This window comes from Nelumbo lutea, chromosome 5 (genome assembly GCF_056320005.1).
Source record: "Nelumbo lutea isolate HS-2025 chromosome 5, American lotus-T2T, whole genome shotgun sequence".
Classification (NCBI taxonomy): Eukaryota; Viridiplantae; Streptophyta; class Magnoliopsida; order Proteales; family Nelumbonaceae; genus Nelumbo; species Nelumbo lutea.
Genome location: NC_142688.1, coordinates 44,026,582 through 44,052,880, shown reverse-complemented (window position 1 = coordinate 44,052,880; position 26,299 = coordinate 44,026,582). Strand labels below are relative to the sequence as shown.

Below are 26,299 nucleotides of genomic sequence, written 5' to 3'. Positions count from 1 at the left end.
CATGAAGACGGAAAAAAAGTGACTGAGCAGTTCAAGGAGTGAGTCAGACTACTAATGGACAACAAATTAATAGGTAATTTTGCAACGTATAGTACATTAGGAATAGTAAGGCCAAGTGGGAGAGGTATGGTGCCTCGGCCAGCTATGGTAGAAAAAGAACTATCAGCCAGTCTTACTTTATCTCTCCCAGAGAGAAGGTTATATGTCTGAAACAAAATTGACTTACCGGTCTTGTGATTTGAGGCTCCGGAGTCAATAACCCAAGGAGAGTCAGTGGTATGAGACGACACATGGAAGGTTGTGGCATTACCTGATGTAGACGCAAACGAGGTAGAAGGAGTAGGCCCAAAATCCATCTGGCGGAGAGTCCTACCATACAATTCCAAATGTTCACGGAAGGGGTTGATAATATCTTCCTTAGGGTCAGAACTGGGATGTCTCTCCTGAGTTACTGAAGGACTAGTCTCTGTCGATGCCATATTAGCTGAGTTATACCTTTTTTGATTCTGCTGGCCTGGTTTCTTGCCCTGATCAGGTGCTGACTTCTTACCCAAATCCTGTGCCCATTTATGTTTTCCATGGAGATCCCAACATGTATCTTTCGTGTGTCGTGTCTTCTGGCAGTGAGTGCACCAAAGCTTGCTCTTATCATCTGATTTTTTTTGAGTGTCACCCTTTTTAAAACCACCTCCGACATTTGTATCTGAATTTCCCCGGACAGTTAGGGCAACTGACTCCCCTTCTACACCATTCATCACACTTCTTCTGCTTTCTTCTGATTGCACCAAGGCATACACCTCCTGAACTGATGACAAGTCTTTACTACCCAAGATCTGCACCCTGATGGACTCATATGACGGATTCAGCCCTAGGAGGAAGGCAAACACTCGTTGCTGAGATACAAGTGACTTATAGGCCTTTGCATCTTCATCACACTTCAAATTCACATTCTGATAGTGATCAAGTTCTTTCCATATTGATGTCAAATCAGAATAGTACATTGAGAGACTTCTCTCCCCCTGCTTGCAAGTAGAGGATTCAGTTTGTAGTTGATATATCTTGGCATAGTGTCTCTGCTCTAAATAGGTGGACTTCGCTTGTTCCCATATCTCACAAGCGGTTTCAGCCCACATAAAAGTCTTCCTTACTTGTGGCAGCATTGAAACCAAGAGCCAAGACATCACCATACTGTTCTCTTGGTTCCACCTATCATGCTCAGCACTTCCATACTTCGGTTCCTTCACTCTCCCATTGATGTATCCTATTTTCTCCCTAGCAGTGATGTAGAGTTTTATTCCCCTAGACCACTCGAGGTAATTCAGACCATCAAAGAGAATAACAGCCATTGGAAAGCTCATATCCATTCCCCCACTCACAATTGTGGCTCCTTGAAATCTCTGAAGTAGCAGAATTCTCAGTCGACATGGTCACACAGTAAATCAGTCCCAAACATCGGAATTAGGACCCCTCCTTACTCCACAAAACAATGCTCCACTCAGTTCACACCCACACTGGGTTTAACAACCAGGTTGAGTACAAACAGTACCAAATTCCGGACAAAACAGAGGTAATATTTGGCAGATTTTAGACCTGTATAGTTTTAACAGTCCCAACCTACCAGAATTCCAGAATGTCCAACAGCCACTGATCAGCAGGAGAGATCCTTCTTACTTATAGTCAACTCATACCATTGAGAAGACAGGTCATCCTTGACCTACAGTTGTCTTAACACATGTACAGGATCACACGATCCAAAAAAAAGGGTGGTAGACAGATTCGACAGCATTCAGCCGCCCAGACTCATAGGGTTTTCACTCAGCACATGACCAAGGAGGGTAATGAAGAGAGAAACAGGGAGAACTGTACCAGTTGTAGCTGTTCTTTTTCAGTCCCGAATCAGATTTCTGTTCCGCCCAGGTTCTGCTAGTCTGTTCGATCTGTTCTTCTCAGTAGGGTTGTTCGATCTGTTCTCTTTAATCAGTATTCTTGCTCTGATACCATCTTGACAGTATGGCCTGCCAGAAATAAGAGGAAGAGAAGAGAGGAGAAGAGGAGAAGAAGAGAAGAGAAGAGAGGAGGAAAGAAAGAAGGATTTTGCAATGTAACAGTGCTGGCGGTGCCAGCCTTTATTTTAATATATATAGGGCGGCAGAAATAACAAGGGAAAAGACCCTTATGCCCCTGAGTACAATAACAGACATAACAGAAAGAAAAAACGAAATAAAAAATACTTTAACTAGCCAAACAGGCCCTAACATCAGCAACCAAATTATTTTAACATTATTTTAACAGATACTTTGAACACTTAACTACTGAACTAAAATTTGGTAGAATACCTACTTACTGATAAAGAAGTTGAAAAGAAGAATAAATTTCTATAGTGATGCCCCTATATATCCCATCAAGATAGAATATTACTTGAAACCTTTCCAGTGGAGCACATAATTTAAGAATTCGGATTTATTTATCAGCCTTTTTTTTTTCCTTTGCGTGTTTCTTTGATACACTCTGGGCCAAAAATTTCTATATGTTCTTAGCTTTTCACGTTTCTAAATTTCATTTTCTTTTCTTTTTTGATGCATCAGTACTACTGCTTCTTTACCAGCCTTTTGTCTCTTTGTTTTGTATAATTTCCTTATTTCCAGTTTCTGTAGTTGCTGATAATGACTGTCATGACATATATGGGTGGAGTTGCTGCAGCTTTTTGATTGGATGCAGAAGCATGGAAAAGTAAATGTTGCATCATACAGCAGTTATATCAAGTTCATGGGGAAGAGCCATAATCCAGTAAAAGCTCTAGAAGTCTACAATAGCATTGAAGATGAATCGACCAAAATAAATGTCTCTGTCTGCAATTCAATTCTTGGCTGTCTGATCAAGAATGGGAAATTTGAGAGTAGCATCAAGTTGTTCGATCAGATGAAGCAAAGTGGTCTACAGCCAGATGCCGTAACATATAGTTCTGTAAGCTACAGTAACTAATCTGATCAGTTTGTTTTGTATGATGACTCTTTACCTACAATAGAAAAAATTATTATAGGACTAAATTGAAAATTCTGTTTTGATTTATTCTCATACTTTTCCTTTTGGGTCCACCTTCATCACTATTGTCTATCGTCACTTTAGCTGCTTGCAGGTTGCATTAAAGTTAAACATGGCTTCTCAAAAGCGATGCAGCTAGTTCAGGAAATCAAATATAATGGTTTGCACATCGATGATGTAATATATGGAACACTTATAGCCATTTGTGCTACAAACAATCGAATCAAAGAAGCAGAGGCCTATTTTGAGCAGATGAAATATGAAGGTTTTTCTCCTAATGTTTTCCATTATAGCTCTTTGCTTAATGCATATTCAGCGGATGGAAACTATATGAAGGCTGATGAGTTGGTCAAAGATATGAGATCTGAAGGGTTAGTACCAAACAAGGTTTGTTTTCATGTTCAACTGTCTTTTTTTTTTTTTTTAGAACAGGTAAAGTTTAATGTCATTAATGAGAAAAGAAGATAAACATATACAATGAGCTTCTGTACACAGGGATTTACAAACACTGCCCATGCAGTATTATACCCTCCAATCCTGTTTTACAAAAAAGTTATCATGTACAAAAAAGAGATATAATTTCTGTCCTTAACCAACTTGTTTACAGAGAGCCAAGAACACATTTTGCCCACAATTTTCTTAAAAACTGAATCAGTAGAGCTACTTTTGTTCTTGAATATTCTTGAAAAAGAGTTATAGATTGTCATTAACTGTTTATCTATTATTGTTCTCCAGTTTCTTCTGGCACAAGTATATATTCATATACATACATATATATGTGTGTGTGTGCGTGTGTGATAGAAGAAATACAGTCCAACAATATCTTGATTATAAAAACAGAAAAATAAAGAAAGAAAGAAGGAAGAAGAAGCTGTTCAGGAGAAAGGAGGAAGAAAAGGGAGGAGAGGAGAGCTGAATTGAACCTCTCTCTCTCTCTATCCCTTAATTACTTTATATATGCTGAAATAAAAAGGAGGGAACATTACATGGGTGCCCCTAGTTAGGCGGCTGACCCAAGGCACACACACTCACATACATACACACACAAAGGTATTAAGGTCCATATAGGCAGCCCACAACAGCAGAAATAAAGAGAGAAAATAAATAAACAAAACTAAGGCCCATTGGCCCAATCTCTCTACTAAAATAATGGTTCTGTTTCAATCCCATGGTAAAAAGGGGGTATTAAAAGATCATTAATTTCTGTAAATCCATTAAGTTTCTTATTTATTTACTTTTTTTTTTCTATTTTACATTGACTAGCTGAGTTTATTTTGTGAAAATCCTTAAAGCTTCCATGACATCAGTTTGGACTCCCCCCTTGTGTAAGGCTTCAGGTGGGCTGAGGTTGTGCTTACATTTGGTGTTTTAAAATCAAAGAGTGTCAAGGTTTCCTTGAGCCTGAGGCCAGAGGTACAAGGTGAAGTGCATTCCTGAACAAAGCGAGGTGCCACTTTTGCAAAAAATAAGAAAGTATTAATATATAAGAAAATCCAAGTCTAAATTCTGAAAGAAATAAAATATTTCAAAATCTTAATAGCTTAATTGTTGTTTACCAAAAAAAAAATCTTAATTGTTTGGATCATTGCATCGTTATCATGAAGGTTGTTAAGCTCCCCTGATATTTTTGAGAAGCATTTATATTAATAGGAGGGAGAGGTTCCCTCAAAGAGAGAAAAGTTGTCTATCCTGATTAGATTATCACATTGATTACTATAGTAATGATATTTGATTCTGAGTATAAAAGATCTTCTCAAAATGGCTTCTGAGTATAAAAAACGAATGTTGAAAACAAAAAAATTGCAGCTATGCTCAATTCTGTTCACAAGACCATTCAAGTATCAAAGTTGTCTATCCTGATTAGTTTATCACATTGATTACTATAGTAATGATTTTTGATTCCCACAAACATCTTGAGGATGCTAGCCCACCGAGTTAGATATCTTCCACTTTATCATTCACAGATTCTTTGGTGTCAGACTTACCTTCAAATATTCTGTTGTTGTGTTTGCACCAAACTGGCTAGCTTAATGCAAGTGGTACAAGGTTCCATAGGATATTGTGATGCTTACTAATGCCTTTTGTGGGCCAGGTGGATATTAGGATTGATTAATCTCCTGGGGCCACCCATTCCAAATAACTGCAACAGATGTAACCAGATGCTATAAGAAAACCTATAGTGGATCAGTAGGTGTCAAACTGACTTCTCTTTGTTACCACACAAGCAACATTTATTATTGATCACCATTCTTTTAGAGTTTAGACAACGTATTGTCAATAGTAAGAAATTTATCCTTGATTGCAGTCCACAATGACACTTTAGAAGGTATTTTTAACTTTCCAAATCCATTTCCATGGGATATATTAGGGGTGTTCATTTGGTTGGCTTGGTTTGGTTTGGAAATAGAACCTAACTGACATTTTGGTTAGGCCACTTTCATGAACCAAACCGAACCGAATATATATCAGTTCGGTTCGGTTTTAAATTGGTTAACTTGGTTATATAAAATATATATGTATGCTATGTTTTTATTAATAATTATTATTAAAATATATCAATGTTTATAATTAAAATACATATTATGTATTGTTATTAATATAAATAGTGATATTAATGTTAATATTAATATTAATATTTATACTTAAAATATAAATATATGTATTTATTTTGGTTAATTTGGTTTTTGGTTCGATTCGGTTTAATTTTTTCTCAAACTGAACCAAAAACCAATATTTCTAAAATCATCAAACCGAATCAAACCAAAAACTGAAGTAACCAAACCAAATTAGCTTATTCTGTTTCGGTTCGGTTTTCGGTTTGATAACCAAATCTGAAAACCCCTAGGATATATTTGCTACTCAAAACCATCAGCTTCTCATAAAATGATCTAACTAAAAGAGACTTGATTTATCACCAGTCCACCATCTGTGATCTAGAAGAGATAGCTGGAGAAGTAATTTGATTGATATCCTCCAACATAGATAGTAAATCATTGGCATCCCAATGAGCCAGATTCCTCCTTAATCTTGGAGACTAGACAATTTGGTTCCTGACAATATCATAAGAATCTTTTATTGTTGCATCCTTATCCTGTGTGAATGAAAACATGTTGAGATAAGGGACACAGATAACCTTCTCCCATATCGAATATCCTTTCAGAAGTAGATCTGTTCACCATTTCTAGGTTTGAAGTAAACTGTGATAACATATATCTATTTTTTATGATGGCCTTCCAGATGTTTGAACTGAAGGACTAGGATCCTTGTATGATCCCGTTTCTTTTACTTGTTATATGTCCTTGATGCTTTACTATTAGCTGTTTTTTCACTTGTCAAGCTTTGTGGTTATAGCACCTCTGATCTCCAAATTACTGCAAGTTCCTGCAGGTTATTCTGACTACCTTACTAAAGGTCTATGTAAGAGGTGGTTTGTTTGAAAAATCAAGAGAATTACTGGTTAAACTGGATGCTCTTGGATATGCTGGGGATGAGGTATATTTAAATTCTTTCTTTGAGTATAGAAAAAAAAATCTGGGCTTTTCACTCTTATTGTAGTTCCCTTTTCTATGGAGTTATATTTATGAGCCAAGTGTTTGTGAAATGTTTTTGTCAAAATCAAAACAAACTGAAATTTCTGGATTCAGGTCATAAGATTGTACTTTGTAGGGTTTACAAGTCTTTTCTGTTGAAACTAATGAAAAAAAAGGAAAAATCTCCTGGTCCTCCGTAAATGAAAAAAAAAAAAAACAGAAAAAAAGAAGAAGATGATATGAATGGTTCATTCTCAGATATTCTATTATCAATTAGTGCCTTGTTTTCATGGCTTAATATCTCATTTAAATAGACGCGAAAGTTAAGGGATGAGGAAATCCAGTGTTTGTCTAATTTTCTTTGTCTCCTTGAAAAGATTTGGTTGGACCCCTCAAAGCCAGATAAGAGGATTTGGGCCCCTCATCCAAAAGAGTTTTTTTCCTGTGGTTCCTTTCATAAGTCACTTTGCAACTCGCCCTCTCAACAGGTTTTCCCTTTCAAAGAAGTTTTTGTGTGGGCCAGTTCTCCCTAAGGTTATGGCTTTATGTTGGGAAGTGTACCATGGAAAAGTTAACACTATGGATAACCTACAAAAGAGAAGACCCTTTCTTTGTATCTCACCTAACTGGTGTACTCTTTGCAGATCACATGGTGAGGACTGTTACCATTTATTTTTATCTTGTAGTGTCACTGCAGAGCTTTGGGTTTGGCTTTTCTCCTTGTTTGGGTGCTGGTGGGAGATGCCAGCAGAAGTAAGCATGTTGTTTAACCCGTTTACTCTCTCTTGGCCCCATAAAAGAGGAAGAAGAATGTAGAGGTGTGTGAGAGCTGCTTTGATATGGACAGTTTGGGAAGAAAGGAACACAAGAATCTTCCAAGAGAAGGGGAGCAGCAGCCAAGCCTTAAAAGACTGCATTTTGAATAGGGCAATACAGTGGTTAAAGACTATGGAACTGTTTCATCAATTTTGCGGTAGCAAGTTATTCATTCTCAAAGGAAAGGGTCTCTACAAACTGCTTCCCCCCCCCCCCCCCCCCCCCCCTCCTCAAGGTTTTATGAAGCTGAATTTTGATGGGAGTAGCCAGGGCAACCCGGGGCCCTCTGGGATGGGAGCTGTCTTGCCAGAATTGCTAGCTGCTATGCAAGGGGTCCTCCTTGCAAAAGAATTGGGTGTGGAGTAGTTGCTGATTGAAGGGGACTCTAAGGTAGTGGTGGAGTGGTTAAATAATCCGGAGAATGTTGTGTGGGGTTACAAGAATGAGCTAAAGAAATACAAATGGTTGACAAGGAATATGACTGTTACAGTACAGTGGGTGAGGAGATCAGCTAATGCCTTAGCTGATAGCTTGGCAAAACAGGGCACAACTCAGGAAACACTATTTTGGGCTGAGCTGTAATTGTGTTTTAGTACACATGTACATTTTGCTTTAGATTCTGTGTTTTAAGATTTTATGTGCTTCATGTTTGGAGAGGCGACATCTTGCGCCTTCCCAAGGGACTGATTATGTAATTTCTTTCTGATTTAATGCAAATATGATATTTTATCTATCAAAAAAATTATTTTAATATTGTCTACACTGAAGTCACCAGATCTAAGATCAATGTTGGTTCATCTCTTTTTGGTGTTATTATGCTGTTTTTCATCAATAACTGTAACATTCATTAAAAGTAAAATAACAGTAAATACAAAGAGTACAAAAGTACTTGGAAATAAAAGAGCTTATCTCCAAAACCTATGAGTTTACAACTGAGCCCAGATAGATGATCTCTCCTAACCCCTTGTTTTGCCAAAGAATCAGACATGCTGTGTGCCATTCTTTGCACCCATTGTATTTTAACATCCATATCCCTAGTTATTATGTTTGTTGTTGTTGTTTTCCTGGTCTGGATGTTTCGATCATTCTTTCTAACCTTCTACATCCCCAAATCCACCAATGCATTTTATGGTCAAGCAATTGCCTCTTGTCTTTTCCGTTTGAAGATGGCATTTCCTCCATGTCAGAATCTCCTTTTTTCTTTCATCTTGGAAATGGAGTTTTTTTTGTTTTTTTTTGAGATAATGGGCCAAATGGGCCTTAGTTTCTTTGTTTTTCTTAAGTTATGTTTATGACTTGTGTTAGTAGGTAGTGGGCCTTAGTTATGGGCCTGTTTTCTCTTGTTTTTATTGTTTTTTATTGCTGTCTTTTGTGATGGACGCCCTACTAAGGGCACTCATGTAATTGTCCTTATGTTTTACAACAAAAGAATAAAAGAGATCATTGGGGGGCTGAAGGGAGGTTTTCAACTACTCTTTCTTCTTCTTCCTTTTCTTCCATCTTCTTCCCCCATCACTTCTCTCTCTCTCTCTCTCTCATCAATCTCCTTCTTTTCGCTTGTTTTTTTTTTCTTTGAATTCAGATTATTGCAGGTGTGATTTACAACTTGGTATCAGAGCATGTTTTCACCTTCTTTTCTTTCTTCTCTCTTTGCCTATACACGGTGTGTATGGAGAAGTGATTGGCTGATTAGAGAGTAGCTTATGTAGCCTAGTTGGGAGGGTTATTGGAGAGGTTTTGTGAAGTTTTCATCCCCAAGCCCAAGGTAAGTTTTTAGAGTTTTTTTTTTTTTTTGAAAACCCTAGACAACTGGAGAAAACTAGTTATAGGTCCTAGAGACACTTTGGAGCTGGCGCTTGGGGATCAAAGGGTGGCCTTTTGATTTCATTATGGGCGATTTGAATTGTATAGGGTTTTGGAACCTTTGGTAGGAGCAATTGAAACTTTCTCCTATTTTCTCATTCGAGCAGGTCTTGTGAAAATCTAGATTTGGTTGTTAGAAGAGTTTTTTTTTTTTTTTTTTTTTTTTGCTTGGGATAGCAATTCTAGCTTAGTTGAGACTTATTTTGATCTTTGTTTCATTCAATGCCCATAGATTCTGGGTTTGGACATAAGGCGTCAATGGAGAATCTTTTTGGAGCAATGACCACTATGAAGCTATATGGGACCAATTATTTAGTCTAGTCTCAGTCTATTAAGATATATGTGTGTAGTAGAGGGGAATGGGGTTACATCACCTGGAGCAAGAAGAAACCAGGCAAGGATGACCTTACCTATGAGTGGTGGATATAGGAGAATTACACTGTAGTGGGTTCGTTAGTGAATTCTATGCGGCCACATATTACCCAACACTACTTTTGGATGGAAACTACAAAAGAGGTGTGGGATAGTGTCATGGAGGCTTATTCCCAAAAATTGAATGTTGCCCGGGCTTACAAATTGAAGAATGATGTGAATGAGAAACCCTTATCTGTTTACTTCTCCATGCTAAAATCTCTTTGGTAGGAGATTAATTTGATGGAGACTATGGTTTGGGGGTGTATAAAAGATGTTGAAACACATAGGAAGCTGGTGGAAAGAAATTGGGTTTTTGAGTCTCTTATCGGACTCAACCCAAAGTATGATATTGCGAGACATAATGTTTTGGCAAAGGATGAGGTGACTTTATCTCAGGCTTATTCTATGGTCAGTAGTGAAGAGAGCAGGAGATAGGTTCAGTTTGTAGAGCCACAAATGGATCACTATGCTAATGTTGGGATGAAGCCGAAGGTCAGCACTAGGAAGAAAGATGTTGTTTGTGAATACTACAAGAAGCCTAAACATACTAAAGCACCTATTGGAAGTTGCATCCAAAGCTTATACCTGCCAGACTCAAGAATGCAAACAATGGAAAAGGAATGGGAACAGGAAGGGTGGAAATGCAAATGTAACCACCTCCCCACAGAGCGAACAAGGGCATAGTGGTGAGAAGTCAGTGGGAGAGTAACTAGCAGCCGCCGGGGCTGAATGTGAGAAGTATGACCGAATAATTAGTCACCTAGAGTCTACTGTTGCAGCACCTACTTCATTAGAGACAACTCCCTCTTCATCTGCATATGCCCATTCGGGTATTCGTGCTACTATGAATCATGCTTCTATCTCAAGTAATCGTAGGATCCCTTGGATAATTGATTCTGTGCCTTTGACCATATAGCTAGTTCGTCCCATTTATTTTCTTCTTACCAACTTTTATCTGGCCGAGATAAGATCACCCTTGTTGATGGCTCTCTTGTTCCTACCTCTAGCAAGGGAAACATTAGAGCTTCAGACACCCTCACCTTATCCTCAGTCCTTCATGTTCCAAAATTAGATACTAATTTGCTTTCAGTTAGTAATTTGACAAAATCTTTGAATTGTAGTGTGACCTTTTCCCCTTTTTATTGTGTTTTTCTAGACATGGACTCTCAGAAAGTGAGTGAGAGTGGTCATGAGGTGAGTGGGATATACTTGCTAGACATGCCTGGACAAAGTCAAGTATCACCTCTGAGAGCATCTTTTGGTTCAAATGTGTTAGAGTCAGTTGTATTATATTATGTCATTATCGTTTGGGTCATATTTCTTTTTCTTCATTAAGTCTTTTGTTTCCAGTTTTGTTTCGAAAACTAAGTTGTGATCACCGGGTCTTTTGTTTCCAGCTTTCCTTATTTTTTTACAACAAAAGAATAAACATGATCATTGGGGGCTGAAGAGAGGTTTTGAACTACTCTCTCTTCTTCCTTCTCTTCCATCTTCTTCCTCCATCACTTCTTTCTCTCTTTCTCTTTCTCTCTTCAATCTCCTTCTTTTCTCCTATTTCTTTTTCTTTCAATTCAGATTATTGCAGGTGTGATTTACAACTTTTTTCATCCCTTCTCAATATAACAAATAGTGAAGCACATCTTCCACCTCGCAAGGTGCCAACCAGCTGGTTGGTAAAGTCTCCTAGTGGTCGTAGCGGAGACTTGGGATCGAATCCCGCTTGCACCTGGGTTGGGGGATGGGTTATCCCCCATTGTGTAGCCCTTTCAGAAGATATAAAAAAAATAAATAAATAAAAAACACATCTTCCACCTCATACTCTCTGCTTGAAACTAATGTATCCAACCTCTCCTCCCTCTTAGTCTTGTCCCTTTGTCAAGCCTTCTAAAAAATACAAGTTTGTTCATCTTCTCCTATTAAGAAAATCCTATTTTTCTTGACCAATTAAAAAAAATCTTGTTATTCTTGCTAAGCTCAGCAGTCTTCCCTATGTCATTTGAGTCCACCATCTTGTCCACCTTCCCTTTATAGACTCTTTTTTTGGTGTCAAAATGGACCAGAAACAATTATAAATTCTGTTACAAAGACAAGCCGATAAAGATGCTTAAATATTGCCTTAGACTTGAAAAATGATTGAAATAACCACTACTAATCCAACTACAACTAAATAAAAAAAAACAATTCCAAGATATACAAAAAAATACAAGTACCCAAATCCCATGACAATGGCTATAATTGGATTCACAAGATCTTCATCTCTTTAGATAGGTAACTGGAAAACCTATCTAGTAAAATCAAAATCAAACCAATTTCAACTTCTTTTTTTTTTTTTAACTGTGAACAACGGAATTTATCAATAAGTTAAAAAAGAATTTTATGCTGCAATCTTGTATGCCGGCCCTATATAGTTGGGTTAAGGTTTGGATGATGATGATGCAGTGATCTTGTGTATTGCACCCTTTTTGCTGGTTAGTTTCCACCTCTCAAATTTAGGCTGTAAAAAAATTATGAACCTGTAACTTTAACTTTTTTAGAAGTTTAATAACTTTCTTATAAAAACTCTACGAACTATTTGATCCTTTACACTTATTCCTACTGTACCCATAAGATAGGAAAACTCCTAAACATCTAAAAATGACTTAAATTAGAAAAAACCCAATAAATAGTCATGAAATTGTCACTGGATAAGAATTTGAGAGAAAACTGATTTTTACTCCATGTATTCTTTTGCTACTACAATGATTGAATCATTGTAGTGAAATGCTTAGCTCATATTTTCTCAAAAGGAATGCCTATATCATTGGTTTCCAAGTCCATACTAGTTTGCTTTGTTTCTTTTCAGGTGTTGTTTTCTCTTGGTTGGGTCCTTATCTTTAGGGGTCCTTATTTTCCCTTTATAAAATCTCTCTTGGTCACTAATACAAGTATTGGTATAGACAAAAGAGGAATATGCATGTTGTATTCCAAATTGTTTCTTTTTTCTTATAATGGTACTCACAAATTATATCACATGCATCCTGAACCAGTGGTTTTCTTAGGTAATATTGTTTTATATTGACTGAGGTGCCTGGTGGCTGAACAACCTACTGAGTTTCTTGTTCTGATGTGTTAGTCACACATAAGAATCATTTTAAATATAATGGTCTATGGCCAAAGCTAATAATACACTTAGCTTATATTACTAATATCTGTTTTCTGTAAGATTGATTAAGGGAAACCTCCTTTTTCTTCTACTGTATCTTTCCTGTAATATCTGTTCTTATCTAACCAAATATGAATTAACATGTAGATGCCTTACTGTTTATTAATGGATGGCCTTGCAAAGGCTGGACATATAGATGAAGCTATATTAGTTTTTGACGAAATGAGGAAAAAAGAAGTGAAATCAGGTAACATATGTTGTCTTGTGCTTTTCTGGACAAATATCAATAACCTCCTTTTACTTTTTACTAAATTTTGGACTTTCAAACTTTGATGGATTTTTTGACTTCCAAACTTCTCAACTACTAACAGCAGCAATGGGCTACTGGGCTAGAATAAATATGTTATTTGTGATTAAGATGATAACCCTTTACTGGCCATGTTTTATCACTCTTTCATCCATATAGTAGAGACTAGAGAACAAAAGGCCACTATCCAGTCTTGGTCGTGTGGACTGGATACAGACCCAACCTATGCCATGTTTTGCACAAAGTAGTTGCTGTCAGGCTCGAATCCACATTCTCATGATATGAAAAGGGATTGTTTTGAAAATTAGATTTCAAAAGGACTTATTTACAGCTACTCTCACTTGTGGCCTTGGATATGGCTACACCCTCCTCATCTGACTTCTGGGAGAGAATAATCCCTCTGCTACTAGAAAGCTGACTGTTTTGCCTAAGCAGCATTCCTGTATAATAATAATTTGTTACCTTTTACACTATATATTTGCCTTTTATCACTGCTTTTAATTATTCAATTCAGGTCAAACTGCTAAGTTTGCGAGACTATATAAGCATAACATGATTTCAGTTACTATGCTCCTTTTTCTGATATAAAGTGCATCTTCTTGTATTGCAACACTTGCTGCTTGATGTGTGTTGATTATGCACATTAGGAGTGTGATGACTATTGACTACCTAGTTACTATAATTATTTTTTATCATTTTGCGTGCAGAGGGCTATTCCCATAGCATCATGATTTCAGCATTTTGTCGAGTTGGACAACTTAAGGAAGCCAAACAGCTTGCAAGGGACTATGAAGCCAGATATGATAAATATGACTTGGTTATGTCAAATACCTTGCTACGTGCATTCTGCAGAGCAGGTGAGATGGAGAGTGTAATGCAGATATTGCGAAAAATGGATGAATTGAGAATATCTCCTGATTGGAATACTTTTCACATCCTAATCAAGTATTTCTGTAAGGAGAAGCTCTACCACCTTGCGTATCGGACAATGGAGGATATGTACAGTAAAGGTCATCAACCAGATGAGGTATTTGTCCTGTTTTATCTCCATATATAAAATGTTAAACACTATTTTATCTTAATAATTCAAAATCAATGCCTTGGACAACATTATTTTCAAATCGGTGGTGGATGTGCAATTTTTAAGGCACAAACTAGACGAATATTCTTTCGTATTAATAATATTCAAAGAATAAAAGATAGATGGATATATTAAATATATTATCAATAAATTATTAAAGTCTGGATAAAGTAAATTAACAAAATGTGGAGACATCATGAATATTCTTAAATAGTTTATGCCTGTGTTATTTAATAAAAAACACATTAAATAAGTTGTGATATATCAAATCAATACATTATTTTATCATAGAGACATTTCTGGATTATGCATATGAACTATATTTTATCTCCTGTATCTAGAAATGCTCAAAACTTAAGTAGATAATTTAACAATGATAACTTGTTAAATTAAAACTTATGGGGTTATTGCTTAGTTTAACTGTAAAATCTCAGGCCAGAAGCTGAGAGAGCGCAAGCTCAAGTCCGAGAGCAGCCACTTGCAAAATAAATAAATAAGTGTGGCCAAACATTAGGACCATACCCAGTCCACCCCTTCCAAGACCCCATATTATCTGGGATCAATATTGAGTAATGATCTTTTTTTATCTGTTGCATTGGCATCTTTCTAACCTCAGGCAGCCTCAAGCTGCCATATATTTATGGGCTGTGTTTTCTTGGTAAAAACACAGTAAAATATCAGAATAGTGAGAGAAGAGAAGGGAGAAGGAAGAAGAGAGAAGAGAAGAAAGTTTTGGAATCAAAATCTATAGCTGGCGGTGCCAGCTTTTTGGTATTTATATTAGGGCAACCCACTCTAATAATAAAAGAGGAGAAAATTACATATATGCCCCTATGACACTAACATAAAGAAAACTAATAGATTCAGCACTCCCCCTCAAGTTGGGAGACAAATATCAATCATGCCCAACTTGTCACATAGGTCATTGTGCCGCAAGTGATGTAAGCCCTTTGTAAATATGTTTGCAAGTTGCTCCTTAGAACTAACATATGGAGTACAATGTTGATGCCAGCCATGTTATCACAATACAAGAACATGGAGCTATCAATTGGAAAACCCAACTCGCTTAATAGATTCTTTATTCACATAGCTTCAGCCACTCAATGACACATTTCTCTATACTCAGCTTCAGCACTAGACCTAACCACAAGGTCCACAACACTTTGTTTCTTGCTTCTCCATATGGTTAGGTTTCCTCCCACCAAAGTACAATACCCACTAGTGGACTTTCTGTCATCAACTGATCCGACCCAGTCAACATCTGTATATACTTTAACCTTCAAATGCCCATTCGTCTAGAATAGTAAACCAACTCCTGGAAACTTCTTTAGATACTTGATGATTCTCTCAATTACCTCTAAGTGTGTGGCCTTAGAAGCATGCATGAACTATAAGAACACTCACGACATAAGCAATGTTTGTCCAGGTCATGGAAAAATACAAGAGCCTTCCCATAAATTTTTGGAATTGCTTTACATCCTTGGTAATCTCACCACAATAGTCACCTAGTCTATGATTTGGATCTATGGGAGAGTCAACTGGCTTAACCCCTAGTTTTCTTGAATCATGTAACAAATATGGGATGTATTTCCTTTGAGAAATAAAGATCCCCTTTTATGAGCGGGCCACCTCAATTCCAAGAAAATACCATAAGGGACCTAGATCCTTCACCTCAAATTGAGGGGCTAAGAGGTCCTTTTGTTAGACAGTTGTATGCCCTTGGCTCCAATCAGAATGATGTACATTATGAATTTATTGTAAATGAATAAAGTACATATTTGATTCATGTTCCTGTTGTATGTTTCTGTGTAATACCCTTAAACCGGACACTTACGAGACTTGTGTTGGTTTAGAACGTTCACAACCGGTGGGTCAGTCTGGGGAGACCTATCCTGACAAGGCTGACACTGATGTGTCGCCAAGTCGGTTGGGGTGACCTGTCTCTGCCACCAGGGTGAGACCCGAGGTACATGCAGTATAGGATTAATTGAATCTTTGAACCAGACTAGATTTCCAGTATTGCCCTAGACCTTGGAAATTGATGGGCAAAACTGGAAAGTTACACCTGGCCCCTAGACTCGATTATGATACTGCACTAGGTGTCGGATTGGGCTGTCTTTGATATGCCAATCAGTGAGATCCTTAGCGGGGTCAAAACCTGGGTATGTTGGGACAGTCTGAGAATTCATCTAAGTGGGTGATCATAGTGACAGGATCAGCCCCTTTGTCGGACAAAGGTAATGATCGGGGATGCATTCTCTTTGATGGAAACCAAGACTGTCGGCAACTGATTTCAATCGTTGAGATTTGTTTTGCAAAATGTATTTTATATGAGATATAAAAGTATATATATAATATGGTTTCCAACCATTTGCAAAAAGGTTTTAATTCCTGGGATCCGTGTGAGTAGAGAGTGCAGCACCTTTCCTTGCAGCCGAGGGAGAGGTCCTCTCTTGTCGGGCAGTGTATGATCATTATGGGCTGAGAGGTTAAGTGTAAGACCATTGAGGGTAATACTTGATGGGCTAATCTTGCATCTACCCACAGTTCCTGGGTGTTACAAGGTGGCTTGGCCCAGGGACCACTTAGGATAAGTGTTGGGCCCATAGAGCCCATGTGATGGGTATTAGGGGGTGCACTGTCCATAACAGTGTATTCGGCCAAGCCTTGTAACAAAGGCTGGGCTGAACCTTTGTGGCTGATGTGTAGATCAATGTTTGGGTCCCACGCCATACAAGGAAGCCCAACTGGGCAACAGTTTAGAAGGCTAAGTGAGCACATAACCTTATTGGGCCTAAAGCCCATTTCGAACTAGGCTGATTTGATCAGTTAAATAAGGGGCGAATGCTGAGATTGGATTAGCAGATAGGATTGGGCTTAACCCTATCCACTCAGAGAGTCTAGATCTAAATGTGATTCAGATCTGGAAACCTCCTAATGAGATTAGTAGAAGGCTGATCCAATCTGCAGATAAGATAAGGGTTAACCCTTATCACTTAAAGGGAATTCTGATCCAAATATGATTTGGAACAGCAACTCCTAATGGGATTAGGAGCAGGTCCCTTTAAGGTTATAAAAGGAGGAGGGGGGTCGACAACTTTTTGACACACTTTACATCCTGTCTTCAGAGCTGAAATTATAGAAGAGAGAATTCAGCTTTACTGTGCTAAATCTCTCTTGTCTCCTCCTTCCTGCTGCCACCATATCTGCCAGTTCGATCTCTTGTTCTCAGTGGGAGTGATCAAGATCAGATCTTGATATCAGTTTCCTGTGAAGGGACTGATAGGAAGCTGTGCTCACGTGCCGTCCTGCTAATTCTTGCGAAGGATCTGGTTCTTGGGAAGAACACTGTTGATTCTGCTCCATCCTGCATTGCGCCATCTTCAGTGGGAGCAGTCTTTGGTTCCTTCCTTGAGCGTGAACGCCTCCATTGGGAGATACTATTTCTCCATATTAGGTATATACCTCTCCTACTGCTTTTTCAGATCTGGTTCGATTCCTGGTTTAAGATTGATCATTGAAAAATATGATTTTTCTAAAATAGGGAATACGATTCCTAGGAGGATGGAGAGAAATTTTTTGAAATTTGCCCATTCTATTCCGCATGATTTGGGCGTCCATACGATGGAGATCTCATCCCTTCACCTTTAGCCTTTGAATTTCAACTTTCCAGTCCCTAGTATCTTTTCTTGTAGTATGTTATTTATTTATTTGTTAGCTAAAGAGCCTATCTTTATGGGCTTGTTATTTCTTTTTTGTTAGTTCTCTTTATGTTACTGCCTAACTGGCTCCCCACTTAAGGGTATACTTGTAATTAACATAAGATTGAAGTTAAACAAAAGGATTAGAGAAGGGAGGGAAGAGATATTCAAACTTTTCCTCTTCTTCCTCTTCTTTTCTCCATCTTCTTCCTTTGTGCTGCTGTTCTCTATTTTTCTTTCATCCTTCTCTCTAAATTTTACCAAGTTTATATCACTTTTACAGGACTGATTTACATCTTGGTATCAGAGCAGGTTTCTTCTTCCTTTTTCTTTTTCTCTTTTTCCCATACACCCTTCGATTAAGAGAATGTATGGAGGGATAAGTTCTCTATAGTTCAGAGGACCTTTTGCCTAGTTGGTAGAGGGTTTGGAGAGTTCTATTCTGGCCGGAAACTGCCACGAAGTAATGCTGTATTGTTTCTGCCCAAAACCCTAGCCGATTAGAGATTTTCGAAGTTACAGATAAAAGTGAAGCATTGGGTGTGGTGCTCTATGCTTGGGAGGTGCCTTTTGACTTCTAAAAGAGGACAGTTCAGTTTTGGAAGAGATTGGGAAGCTCTGGTAGGAGTGGCTGCATCTTCTCTCTTTCTCCCCGACAGTCGAGCGTAGTGAAACCCTAGTTTTCAAGCATCTAGGTACTGATTTGACTTCAAGTAAGTTTATAAAGATCAAATTTCTGGTTTTTTTTTTATTTTTTATTAATGGAGCAATACGGAAGTGAGTTTAAGCAGGTGCCTATTTTTATGCTTGGCTCGGTAGATTCCGTTTTGACTGGTGTGACCAGAATTAAACTAGATGGAACCAATTATCTTGCTTGGGTACAGTCTATAAGGATTTATGTCTGTAGTAGAGGAAAATTAGGGTATCTCACAAGTAGTAAGGTGAAACCCGAAGAGACAGGCTTTGAATTTGAGAAATGGATGCAAGAGAACTATACGATCATAGGATGGTTGGTCAACTCTATGCAGCCTCATATCAGTCAACACTATCTCTAGATGTCCTCGTCCAAGGAGATCTGGGACAGTGTTACTGAAACCTATTCACAGAAGTTGAATATGGCTAGAGTCTACAAGCTGAAAAGTGATGTGAAGAACTTAAGACAGGGGGGGAAGAGTGTGGCAATCTACTATTCTATGTTGAAATCCCTATGGCAAGAAATTGATGTTATGGAGACAGTTGTATGGTAGAGTACGAAGGATGTAGAAACTTTTAGGAAGTTGGTGGAAGAAACAGAGTCTTTGAGTTTCTTACAGTACTTAACCCTGAGTTTGATATCATTAGGCAGAATATTTTGGCCAAAGATGAGGTTACTCTTGCCCAGGCATATGCTATGGTAAGCAATGAGGAGGGTAGGTGGCAGGTTCAATTACAGAGTCCACCTACGGAACACTTTGCACATGATGGAATAAAGCCGATGTGTCCAACTAAGAAGGATCAGGTATGTGAATATTGCAAGAAACCGAGGCATACTAAGGACACTTGCTGGAAGCTTCATCCTGATCTTCTACCTGAACGGTTTAAGAATAACAACAATTTTAAGAAGACCAGTCAAACAAGAAAGCTCAAGTCAGCTAATGTTGCCACAGTACCTAAGGGAGGAAGTAAGGAGAGTGAAGAAAAGTCAACCATGGAACAATTGGCAGCAATGAAGGCAGATTTTGAAAAATATGGAAGGTTGTAAAATCACTTGAAAGCTATTGTTTCTACATCTCACTCTTCAGACGACACATCATCATCATCAACATTTTCTCACTTAGGTATTTGTGCTTCTACAAAACATGCTTCAGTTTCAGGTAATCATAAAATCCCTTGGATCATTGATTCTGGTGCATCAGACCATATGACCAGCTTGTCTAATCTTTTTTGTTCATACCACCTTCTCTCTGGTAGAAAGAAAATCTCCTTTGTTGATGGGTCTCCTGCTCCCATTTCTAGCAAGGGGGATATCAAGACCTCTAACACCCTTTATTTATCCTCTGTCCTTAATGTCCTTAAACTTAATATAAATCTTTTATCTGTTAGTAGTTAAACTAAATCCATGAACTGTAGCATAACCTTCTTTCACACTCATTGTGTTTTTCAGGACCTGCAATCTCAGAGGATGATTGGGAGTGGCCATGAGGTGAATGGAATATACTTGTTGGACACACCTAATAGAGTTCTTAGACCACCTCATGGAGTTGCCTTGGAGTCAGTTTTGCCAAGGTCTGTTGACAAAGTCATGTTATGTCACTTTTGGTTTGGTCATTTGTCTTTTTCTGCTTTGAGTCATTTGTTCTCAGATATGTCTAAGAGGGACCTTATACAAGGAGACCCTATATCCCCTTTCCTCTTCACCTTGGTAGTAGATGATGTTTTAAGTGTCTTGATTTCCAAGGCTGCCTCAAGGAATTTAATCAGAGGTTGGAGTGCTAGGAGGCAAGAAGTAATTGTCACTCACTTACAATTTGCAGATGACATAATACTTCTTTATGAAGGGGATCCAGAGGAGATGGATAATTTGAGATTGTTAGTGATACATTTTGAGAGGGTCTCGAATTTGAAAATCAATTGGAGTAAGAGTTGTGTGGCAGGAGTAAATAGGTAGGAAGAAGAGGTGTTTCTTTGTGGCTAGATCTTTAGGTTGTGAGCTAAGCGGTTGGCCTATGGTTTACTTGTGCTTGCCTTTGGGGGAAATCCTAGGTCAAGAAGCTTTTGGTACCCAGTTTTGGAAAGATTCGCAAAGATGTTAGTTGGGTAGAATAGAAATTACATCTGACTAGGGGGTAGAATTACTTTAATCAAGTATACTTTGGCCAACCTATCAGTGTGTTTCTTGTCCACCTTCAAACTACATGTTAAGGTTGCAAATGAGATTTTAAAGCTTATGGGAGATTTTCTTTGGGAACTAGGAGACTCAAGAAAAGGACCATCTAGTGAAGTGGGAAGTAGTTTCTAGGAAAAGGCAACATGTGGGCTTAAGCATTGGTAATATTAGGTTAATAAACTTAACCTTGTTAGGGAAGTAGTTATGGAGATTTCCCTTGGAGTAGGGAAGTTTGTGGCACATGGTAGTAGTAAGTATTCACGGAATGGTAGCAAATGGATGGGATGCTGGTATGAACCCTAGGGCTTCTCACTTCTCCCCTTGGAAAGCCATTGTTGGAGTCCTACCTGCCTTTCGACCTTTCATCAGGTATGATGCTTGCTTGGGTAACAAAATTCTGTTTTGGGAGGATATTTGGATTGGGAATTTTCTCCCTAAGGATAGGTTCCTAGTTATGTATTCCCTTTCTTTAAATAAATTCAAGGTCATCTCCTCCTTTCGTGTTTCTGAGGGTTCTTGGGATTTGTGCCTGAGGAGAGGGTTGAGGGACTCAAAAGTGAGACAGGTTGTTCTCTCTTTTAAGTTCAGTTATCTTAGATCAGTCTTGCTTGAATAATAGAATTTGGCAAGAGTCCTCAGGTTTCTTCTGTTGCTCTTTGTTATTCAATGCTTTACTCCAATTTGCTAATGTGCTAGTTTATTTTCTTGCTAATGAAGTGTGGTGTACTCTTGTTCCACCAAAGGTTAGGGCTTTCTACTCGGAAATGATTCTCAAAAAGATCAATACTATGGACATGCTTCAAGGAAAAAGGTCAATTTGTGCCTTTTCTCACATGTTTGTAGCCTTTTCTTGAGGAGTGGTGAGGTAGTGACTCATCACTTAATTTCCTATCCTTTTGTTTCTTTTGTTTGGGAATGGTTCTCCTCTCTCTTTGGTTGCATGTTGAATCTTCCATCATGTGTGGTGAACCTTTTCGACCTTTTAACAACCAAAGAAGAGGGGTAGGGTGATGTGGATAACAACAAGAGCTGCTGTCCTATGATCGGTTTGTGAAGAAAGAAATAACAGGATCTTCTAAGGGCAAGAAAAATCCAATAAGCACTTGTTGAGGGCATTGCCATCAAGATCATTCATTGGCTGAAGGCATTGGGTCTTTTCAATGACTTCTCTTATGTTGATTTTATTAGAGGTTGGAGTGTTGTAGTTGTTTCCTCTTCATAGGGAAGCCAAGTCATTCAGGAATCGGAGGTGTCTTCAGATGAGGAAGAGTGCTGGTCCTTTACTCGGGCCCAATTGGGGTGGGAGGTTTTTAACGGGCAGAAATAAAGGCCTTACTTCAAGGTCTCAGAGTGGCAAAACAATGGGGTTTGCAACAGTTAGAAGTGGAAGGAGACTCCAAGCTGGTCATAGGTTAGATGCAAATAGGAATCTTGGGAACGTGGTCCTTCAGACAACCTCTAAGAGAACTTATGTGCTTAGAAGGGAGCTTGGAGTGCAGTTTAGATGGACTAGAAGGTCAGCAAATGGACTGATGCTTTGGCTAAGCAAGGAGTCAAAAGGGAGACCATGTTTTGTGCTTGTTTGTAAGACTGCTTATTTTTGAGGCTTCTCCATCCATTCTTTGGGTGGTCACAGTTATACTCTTTTTTTTTTTTTTTAATCTAATCAATGAAAGTTACCATTTCTTGTAAAAAAATGGAATTGCGATAATGCCCTTGGAGATTATAATACATAAACAAATGCAAGGGTTGCTTGCAACGTTGCAATTCTTATTCAGTCTGGCCCCTTTGATTGATTAATAGGATTCCTCTATATGTTTTTTCTCTTCTAATTATAAAATTTATCTTACTAGAGTTTAATTGGAAATACCTAATCCAAAAGTTTCCAAGATGGGGACTTGGAGACAATTTTACATCATTTTGGAGGTCTAAGCCATTGAATATTCTGTAAGCATTCCATTTTCTTATGTGCCAAGGTTTAGAAAACATGGGAGATGAGTTATCTGAGGATCCCATTTGTAGGATTCTTTTGGTGCTATAATCCTTATGTAGTGTGGTGGTTTTCTTCACATTTTCCTCTCATCTTCCTTCTCTTGTCTTTATATTAAAGTTTTCGTTGCCAACTAAGAAGAATCAAAAAGAAGAAACAACTACGAAAATCTGACATTTTTTACCTTTTTCAGGAATTGTGTTCATCCTTAATTTTACATTTGGGAAAAGTTGGTGCTGCATCAGAAGCGTTTTCTGTTTACAACATGTTGAGGTATAGCAAGAGAACAATGTGTAAAGCTCTTCATGGGAAGGTTTTGGACATCTTAGTAGCAGGAGGGCTTCTTAAAGATGCCTATGTTGTAGCAAAGGTACACAAGTCATGTTTTGCAGAGAATTCTCCTCTAGGTTACATAGTCTTTCTTTTCTATTTTGTTTTGACATTAGTGTCATCTTTTGGCTATTATCCTGCCAGTGATAGATTATCACTTCTCACATATGTTTCCTTGCCAGGACAATTCAAGGTTCATCCCTCAGGCAACTTTAAAGAAGTTTGCTGTGGCATTTATGAAATCGGGTAATATTAACTTGATAAATGATGTTGTGAAAGCTGTGCACAGTTCTGGGCACAAAATTGACCAGGTATGGTTTAGGTCTTCTTTTTGGTAACAAAGTTTTAACTGAAACATTCTTTTTTTTTTTTTTTTTTCCTTGTGGCTTTACATCTAACATTATCAAAGAAGTACAAAGAAGTTAGGGCTTTGAATAAAAAATATGGAAAAGTACAATGCAGCCCTCTGCAGAATTCTGAATTCCACTGCGGACCTACAACAATTCAAAATGTCAAGCACCCCCACCCTAAACACCAATACCCGCCCATGTATTATCATCAATTCTGAGCTGGCACCTACCCCAACTGTACAGTGGGACTAAGGATTCTGACAGTGGGCCGAACAGTCATTCTCCCAAATAAGGAAAAGTACACTGCAGCCCACTGCAGAATTCTGAATTCCACTGAAGCAAAGGCTTAATGTACATCCTGCACCCCACTCTACACCTTCCCCACCCAACCAAAAAAGGGGAAAATAATAGAATAAGGGAGAGAAAACGCAGTGTGTATTGGGAAGTGAATGAAATAAACTATTCTACATCCAGATTTAAGATGTGCGCATTGCTTGATAAGTCCATTCATGTGGTCTAAGTGCTTCAAACAGAGAGCTGTTAATTGTTTTGTTCAAACTAGTTAATTTCTTGGGTTTGTTTCTCATCTTCTCCACATCAACCATTGTTTCCTCATCATTTTGGAACTTCTTACCCCAGTGAATAAACTTGTTAATTGGTTTTCTCTCTCTTTCCTGTGAACAAAGAGAGGTTTGATTCAATTACTCAGTTAAGGAGTCACAGTTATATTAGCAAATCTGTAATTGAAACATGTCACTCTTTAGCCTTCCATGAACTATTTTTTTTCTGAATCTCCAGATAACGCACACTCCAGGATATATATATACATACAATTACATAATACATGCATACATAAATGTGTACATTTACCATTTCAAAGTTAGACTTCAGTCATCTGTATTGTCGCAGGAGGTCTTCCAGAAAGCTATATTGCGCTATATAGGGCAACCTGAAAAGAAGGAGCTGCTCTTAAGGTTGCTGCAATGGATGCCAGGTCAAGGATATGTTGCGGATTCATCTTCAAGAAACCTAATCCTGAAAAACTCGCATCTATTTGGGCGTCAACTTATTGCGGAGATACTATCTAAACAGCACAAGGTGGCAAAATTATCAAGAACTAAGGCATGAAGAATTAGTGAATTTGGTAGTGAAAGAATAGAAATTGTGCCCAGCTTTGGTAGATTATGGAGGGTTTGATAATGACATAGTTTCTTCTAAGTTCCACATCTAATCAACTAAGCATTCAGCATTTATGATTCTATCATTCTTGATCTGCTATAACTTGAACAGACGATTCAATGTACAGAGTGCTTGATAATGTGATCATTTGAGTCTCAAGTTCTACCATCTAAACGTGGTTCAGAGTGATCGAATTGTGTAGTACATGTAAAATGATCGTGGTTCAGAAAGTTTCAGCATTTACTAAATGAAAATTCTGTTTCAATTCTCAAATTCCCTGTTCAAATAAATTTAACTATTTTTGGTTATGATTTTGGGGTGTTTTAAGGGCTTTTTTTTTTCTTGTCGATGATATCTTAATCACCTTTCTTGTGATGTGCTTTATCTCTTTAATAAATTTTATAGCTAACAATAACACGCCATAGGCACGGACCACGGACTGATGGCCTTGGACTAATTGTTAAATCAGTTTTGCAGGGCCAGGGAAGATGTCCACCAATCCAATTTAGCCTACTGGGATTTTACAATGGCTATTTTTTTCTTTGTTTTTTGAAAAGGGTTTCCTTTTTGCCTTTATATATAGGGTTTTTCTGCTTGATCAAACTAAACTACTTAAAATCAAGCCAGAGCACTAAATTTGGGGGTGAGACATAGATGATCCGGAAGAAAGGAATAAAAAAAACAAAAGAAAATTAGGATCCGTTTGGAAGGGCTGATATGAAGATTTAGCTAAGCTGATTCAACTGGTTAGAAAGTGTCCCGATGAGCTATTCAATGAGGTTGAAGCAAATAACCCTTTCAAATGACTAACTGACAGCCAATTTTGGGTATTCAGATTTTTCACCAAACATAGTTTATAGGCTGTCCATGTGGGGTGATATGATATCCAACCTGGTTGGCTGTTTCCTACGGTCTTGCGAAAGAATTTTATTCAGAACGACGTGGGAAAAAAAGAGTTGCACATAGGGGTGATTATGATATGATACCTGTACATGCCTAACGCACCTAAAATTATATTATTTGGAGTTTTGAATTATATCAGCAGCTCAAGTGAACTAGTAGAAAGAACACTGAACTCAAGTTTTCAGTTCAGTGAATCCAGTTCCACATCTCTTTTGATGATGTTGAGTGTACTTTGTTCCATTAAACACTATCAAGTTCAGATTTTTTAACTTCAGTGGAGATCGAGGCCTCAAACTCCAAGAGGAGGAAGCAATGATCTTTGATGATGTGAAAGCCTAAAAAGATGCATGAATCTGAGCACGTGGATGCATGGCCAAGGTCGGAGCCAATCAGCGCATTTGGCAGGGTAGAGGTCGCGCCTAGCGCAGGACCAATGGCGTGGCCAAACGCAGCAGGCTTGGATGATCGCCTGCCCAAGGCCGGATCGCATCCTGACCCTTCACATCCGTTCACCTTCAGGAACCTCAAGTATAAATAAGGCATGACTCCCCCAAGGTAAAGGCCCCCGGACTCTTATCTCTCCAAACTCCCTTGCTCTCTAGCTTTCTCGCGACCCTGTTTGAGCTCTTCGGACCCCATCCACCCTCTTTTCTATGCCTTACTAACTTGACTGTTGGAGTCCCTGCCTTGGGTTAGCACCCGGGGCCTTTGACGTTCCCCTTTATTGCAGGACCGGCTTCAGCCTCTCTCGACCTCAGAAACAGGCAGGCTCACAGTTACAGTGC

The 26,299-nt window shown here is 38.3% G+C and overlaps 1 protein-coding gene across 2 annotated transcripts in view; it reads left to right on the top strand.

Moving 5' to 3' along the window:
* Positions 1-24,884, top strand: part of EMB3103 (Pentatricopeptide repeat (PPR) superfamily protein) — a 30,437-nt gene extending 5,553 nt beyond the window's left edge. Inside the window, exons 3-10 of one of the 2 annotated variants that reach the window (XM_088942364.1) lie at positions 2,701-2,964; positions 3,127-3,429; positions 6,430-6,534; positions 12,955-13,054; positions 13,822-14,141; positions 22,946-23,122; positions 23,265-23,393; positions 24,354-24,884. In XM_088942364.1, the coding sequence (XP_088798490.1) occupies positions 2,701-2,964; positions 3,127-3,429; positions 6,430-6,534; positions 12,955-13,054; positions 13,822-14,141; positions 22,946-23,122; positions 23,265-23,393; positions 24,354-24,560 (1,605 nt within the window). In that variant the 3' untranslated portion in view covers positions 24,561-24,884. Of the gene's footprint in view, positions 1-2,700; positions 2,965-3,126; positions 3,430-6,429; positions 6,535-12,954; positions 13,055-13,821; positions 14,142-22,945; positions 23,123-23,264; positions 23,394-24,341 lie in introns of both variants that reach the window. The other variant, XM_088942363.1, reaches the window with a different exon arrangement.
* The last annotated feature ends 1,415 nt before the right edge of the window (positions 24,885-26,299 follow it).